The sequence below is a fragment of the Botrytis deweyae genome, assembly GCF_014898535.1.
Source record: "Botrytis deweyae strain B1 chromosome Unknown BDEW_046, whole genome shotgun sequence".
NCBI classification, from domain to species: domain Eukaryota; kingdom Fungi; phylum Ascomycota; class Leotiomycetes; order Helotiales; family Sclerotiniaceae; genus Botrytis; species Botrytis deweyae.
In genome coordinates this window covers 157,104-162,210 of record NW_024066253.1, presented here as the reverse complement: position 1 = coordinate 162,210, position 5,107 = coordinate 157,104, and the positions used below count along the sequence as shown (strand labels likewise).

At 28.1% G+C, this 5,107-nt stretch overlaps 1 protein-coding gene across 1 annotated transcript; it reads right to left on the bottom strand.

Moving 5' to 3' along the window:
* On the bottom strand, nt 1-1,316 carry EAE98_011286 (uncharacterized protein; the record flags this gene model as incomplete). Its single annotated transcript, XM_038958908.1, has 4 exons — nt 1-341; nt 405-599; nt 649-1,189; nt 1,248-1,316. The coding sequence occupies 4 exons, from the start codon at nt 1,314-1,316 to the stop codon at nt 1-3; spliced, it is 1,146 nt and encodes a 381-aa protein (XP_038804748.1).
* Nucleotides 1,317-5,107: the final 3,791 nt, after the last annotated feature.

Genomic DNA, 5,107 nt, shown 5'->3' with positions numbered 1-5,107 from the left:
CTAAACGTGCTCATAATATGTTCTCTCACGCTCTGGTGTCGTCGCAAGCTCATGAGTAACCTCGTATCGTTGCTTGACCCTGACATTATCCAATGGAAGAATGTTTTGCTCGCTTGTTACACTACTTCCTCCATCGGTAGGACTCTGGCTGTTCTTCGAATCCCCCGTGCGCATATAGCTGTCTCGACCGGTAAATGTATCAAGTGTTACCCTTAATCTATTTTTCCTGCTGTTCTTGGGGTAGATTTCAGAGCTCTTTGGTGGAGTATATTTGGATGGTTTGACGTTTTCTTCCTTGGAGAAGAGACCGCGAATAGAGGCGAGGCAGACAACTACAATGGCTGGAAGAGAAACATAAATTAGATTACCAGTTACAAAAGAGATAGTATGGAGAGTTAGCTTACCGATTGTAGTCTCAATGGCAGACCACATGTAGAGCCAAGAGGTATCAGGCATACGGGTCAATGAACTGACGACTGTAGTTCGCACGATGGCGAAGATGACTGTGATAAGAGCAAGAGAGAAGATGATACCAAAAGTAATCTTTCTCTTCATCTTCATCTGTGTACCCCACAACATACTAATAGGAATGATCATGACTATGCAAGTTAGTTAAGTCTAACACACGAAACAGATAAGAAAACTTACTCAAAGCATCGGAAACCACATCCCAAACACAGTTTAACTTCAAAGTAATTTGTTGAAAGTTCACCGCAGAGTCCGTTGTACATTTCGTTTCGATTGTAGTCAATGGAACAAACAAACAATGATATTGAATTGTTCCAATGCAAGCAAAGTAGGTGCAGATAGTGAAAACAGTGATTGGCCACCATAGGAACTCAACCTTTGCGACATGCGATCCAAGTCGTCGAATGAAGAGCAAGAAAGAGAACTTGACAGACCACAAAGTGGAGTAGAAGAGGATGATGACGACTGCAGATGCTTTGGAATAAGCCTCACTGTTGGTAACAAAATCCGCTCCAGGCATTTTGATCCCAGCTGACACGGCCATGAGGTCGAACATCGCTTGGGCATGAATCTGCCATAGTATTGCACTGGCAAGTGCAAGAGCCAAGGCTAGAAAGGCAAAAATATCGTCGTTGTAGAGACTTTTGAAGGTCTTGATTCTAGAGAATGTCCGTAAGGCCATACAAATTGCAGCTATCGCGAAACCTCCCCAGATGACACCCTGAATGATTGTTAGTTGAGGCTTCCCCAGTGTCTGTGGATACAACAAGTGCACGTACCAGGAAGGTTTTCATATCAACCTTTGTTGGCTCAACAGTAGCCACTGAGCCCGAAGTAGAAGTAGACATGGTGTATAATGAGTCAACCTTGAGTAACTTGGTTGTCTATACTGGATCAGTGGAGGATGATTGTCCACAGTACAAAAGAAGAAAGCTTGAGTTTTAAAGTCTCGAACATGAAGAGGAAGTGGTGCTTATCTACTGCCACTGGTTACAGAGATGCCACATGGAAATCAAACAAGGATGGGGCATAGAGGTGGGGTCTCTTTCATCACAGCCTTTTAGGATGGGGTCTCCGTGAATTCTATTGAATATGCCCACTGTGATCGGTGAACCAACCCACTGTGCCATGCGTTTATTACTGCAAGGTAAGCTCTAAGTTAGTAAGGTCGTAATTCTTGCGATATATTCTGCCAGAATTTCTGCAAGAATCTCATGGTCAGTCGTCTATCTCACGGCCAAAGCCTGTAGAGACCCCAATTGCGTTAGCCGCCGAGCTCATTACCCTGTATGATTCGTGACTACCCCTCCAGATCCTTGGTTTCACTAGTCACAAACTCAAAAAATTACCATAACACAGTATTCTTCTGCCAATTCTTCATTTGTATGCTTGTCGGAATTTTGTGACAGGAGGAGTCACGGAGGAAGCGTGTCGAAATCTCATTTCCAACCGCCTGGATGTGAGATCGGCGTGTGCCTTGTGGCCAGTGCGTGTAATTTGTGCAATCACATAGGCCAAATATTTACCTGCCTAATTTGGGTCTAGCTCCGTCCAAGCATGGCTGAGCGTGATATCACTGTGTATGTCGCATATTTCGCATGCGGAGAATTTCAATCGTCGGTATCGCACGATTTGTGAAGATTGTGCTATTTTTGTGCAGTGCCTGTAAAGACCAAAGTTTTGAGTTTAAGGTAACATGGTTTTGAAGGAACCGTTGTCTTGGGTTCACAATCCTACCCGCCATGTGTATGAATGATGTCGACACTTGAGCGGCCCGTTCGTCTGGCAGAGTCACTGACTAATACACTCATATGCATAACTAGTTTCCAACCCCCATTTTTTTAAGCTTTAGTATTTTCTAATTTAAACGAAAATCTAAATCATAAATTCATTAAACTATTATTTATAATTTTATTATTATTATTTCAATTAAATCGATTCTTTATATTGAATAATGATAAAAATTAGGGAAATAAAATGTAGTATCGAAAAAAAGGATTTGCCTATTTCTTTTTTTAAAAAGTATATTAGTATTTGCAAAAAGGCTTAAACAAAATAGTAAACAATATTATCAAGATCCAAAATTATTAAAAAGCTATATTCGAAAACAAAAGGATCTATTATTATTTTTTATTTTTTTTTATTCTATAATATTTATAAATCTTATTAACTTTATTATAAATATATTATATTATACCCCTTAATATTAATCTATTTTACTATTTAAATTATTCAATTTTTTTCAATTGAATTCTTTTAATAATCTAAATATTAAATTTATATTTAATTAGTATATCGATAATAAATTTCGAGATTGTATATATCAAATAATTAATATTAATAATATTAAATAATTAAATTATAATAATTTTAAATATAATTTATAAAAAGAAATAAATGAATAGGCTAATTCTAGGAATACATTTAAAAAGAATAAATTATATTTAATAAAATAGATTGTATATATAGATTCAGTAAAAGATTAATTATATTTTATTATTAAATTTTAATAATAATAGAAAACAATATTATATAATTTATATTTGAAAGAATATAATCACAAAAAGCATTTTAATAATATTAAAATCAATATTTACTTTATTTATTCTGAAAAACAAGAGATAATTTTCTTTCCTATATTAAAGAATAATAATCTTTTTTTAAAAAAAAAAGATTCGATGAATAAAGTTTATAAGCTTTAAGCTAGATAAGAATAGAAATGAAGATAAAGAGGAGGAGGAGAATGAGGAGGAAGGGATGAATAATAGAAAAGATAAAAAAAAAAAATATAATATTATTATTAAAAAAGTATTAAAGAAAATAAATAATGAGTAAAAAGATAATTCAAAAATAAAACAATTATATTAACAAGTCGCTATACAATAGTATTACTTAAAATACAGATATCCTAATTATAAACAAATATATCAAATTACTCCTAATACTAAATATCATTATATAATATCAATGAATAAATAATTGGAATAAATCAAATATATCTTTTATAAGAAAAAGAATATTAATTTAAATTAAATACTATTTATATAAATAATAGAATAAACTATAGACAAGAGTTTTTAAACCTTTAAAATATATAGGAAAAAAAAAAAAAAAAAAGCTTATTTTTGTTATTATTCTAATCTCAATACTTACAATCAATATTATACTTACACAACCCCAATAATAAGTATTACCACTATAAAACTTTCCTCAATATTCTTTTCAATATTCTTCTCAATTCTATTAACAATTTCAGTAACAATATTTACTATCTTTTTTACAAAGCAATCAATTTATTATATTCTTCTCCTATAATTTACTAGCACTTATATTATTCCTATTATAAGTTTAACAAAATATTTAATTGATATAAAAATATAATATTTAATTGATAAAAAAAACTTATAATTCTAAGCAGTAAAAAACTATTTATAATATAATTGTAATAATTATTATAGAATTTCTTATATTAAAACAATTAAAGAATATAGATTTTATATTTTTTTTGGAAATACCTAAAAGTATTCTAATTGATTTCCAAAAAGAAATAAATATCTTTAAATAATACTATAAAAATTAATAACAAAAAAAGACTGAAAATACTCTTTTAGAGATAAATAATATAAGATAATGATATAATAATAATATAATTTTATGATTTTATAATTTCAAGTTTATAATTAATAATAATATAAACAAGGTATTTTAAATATATTTGAAATAGATATTATAATCTAAATATAAGTAATAAAACTATAAATATATTTTATAATTCAAAAAGCATATTTTTACTCTATTTAAGACCTCTATATCTATATAATTTTCTTTTATTATTTATTTCAAAAAACCTTAATAATCATCAAATTTTGTATATTTTGTATAATAATAATAACAGATAAAGTTCTTTAAATTCCTAAAACTTAACTTAATAGAATATAAATCAAAAGAATATAATAATAAATATTAAATAAAAACTTTTTTTTAATAACCGCTTCCTTAATTGTATTTATATAAATATAATAGATTAATATATTATTTATCAAAATAATAAATTATAAATCAAAATATAGATTATATAAAAATAGAATATTCTTTATAATAAAATTTTCGAATAATTCGATATTACAAATTCTATAGAATATTCTTAAGGTAACATATTTATTAATAGTATATACTAATAAAAGAAAAATTTTAAAACAATTTATTAACCATCTTTTTATTTATAATTTACTCCCCCTATAATTATATTTATATTTTCAATCTTTAATATATAAATCACTATTAGATTTATTAATATAAATAATCTGATTTTGTTAAAAAAACTATATTTTATCTATCCAATTATTTTGTAATTCTATATTTCTTTAAACTACCTTAATTCTCAATTATTTTTATATAAAATCGATATACTTGATTATTCTAATAATTATCAATCTATCTACTTATATATCAAATATATTTTAAAGAAAACTATTTATTTCATCCTAATATAATTATAAGAGAATATCTAAAATTTCTATAATAATATCCTCCATCTCAAATATAATGATATTGATAAACCCTTCTATACACTTTTTAAAAGATTCTCCTTTTTTAATATAATTTAAATAATTTCTAATTGTCTTTATAATTATATAGA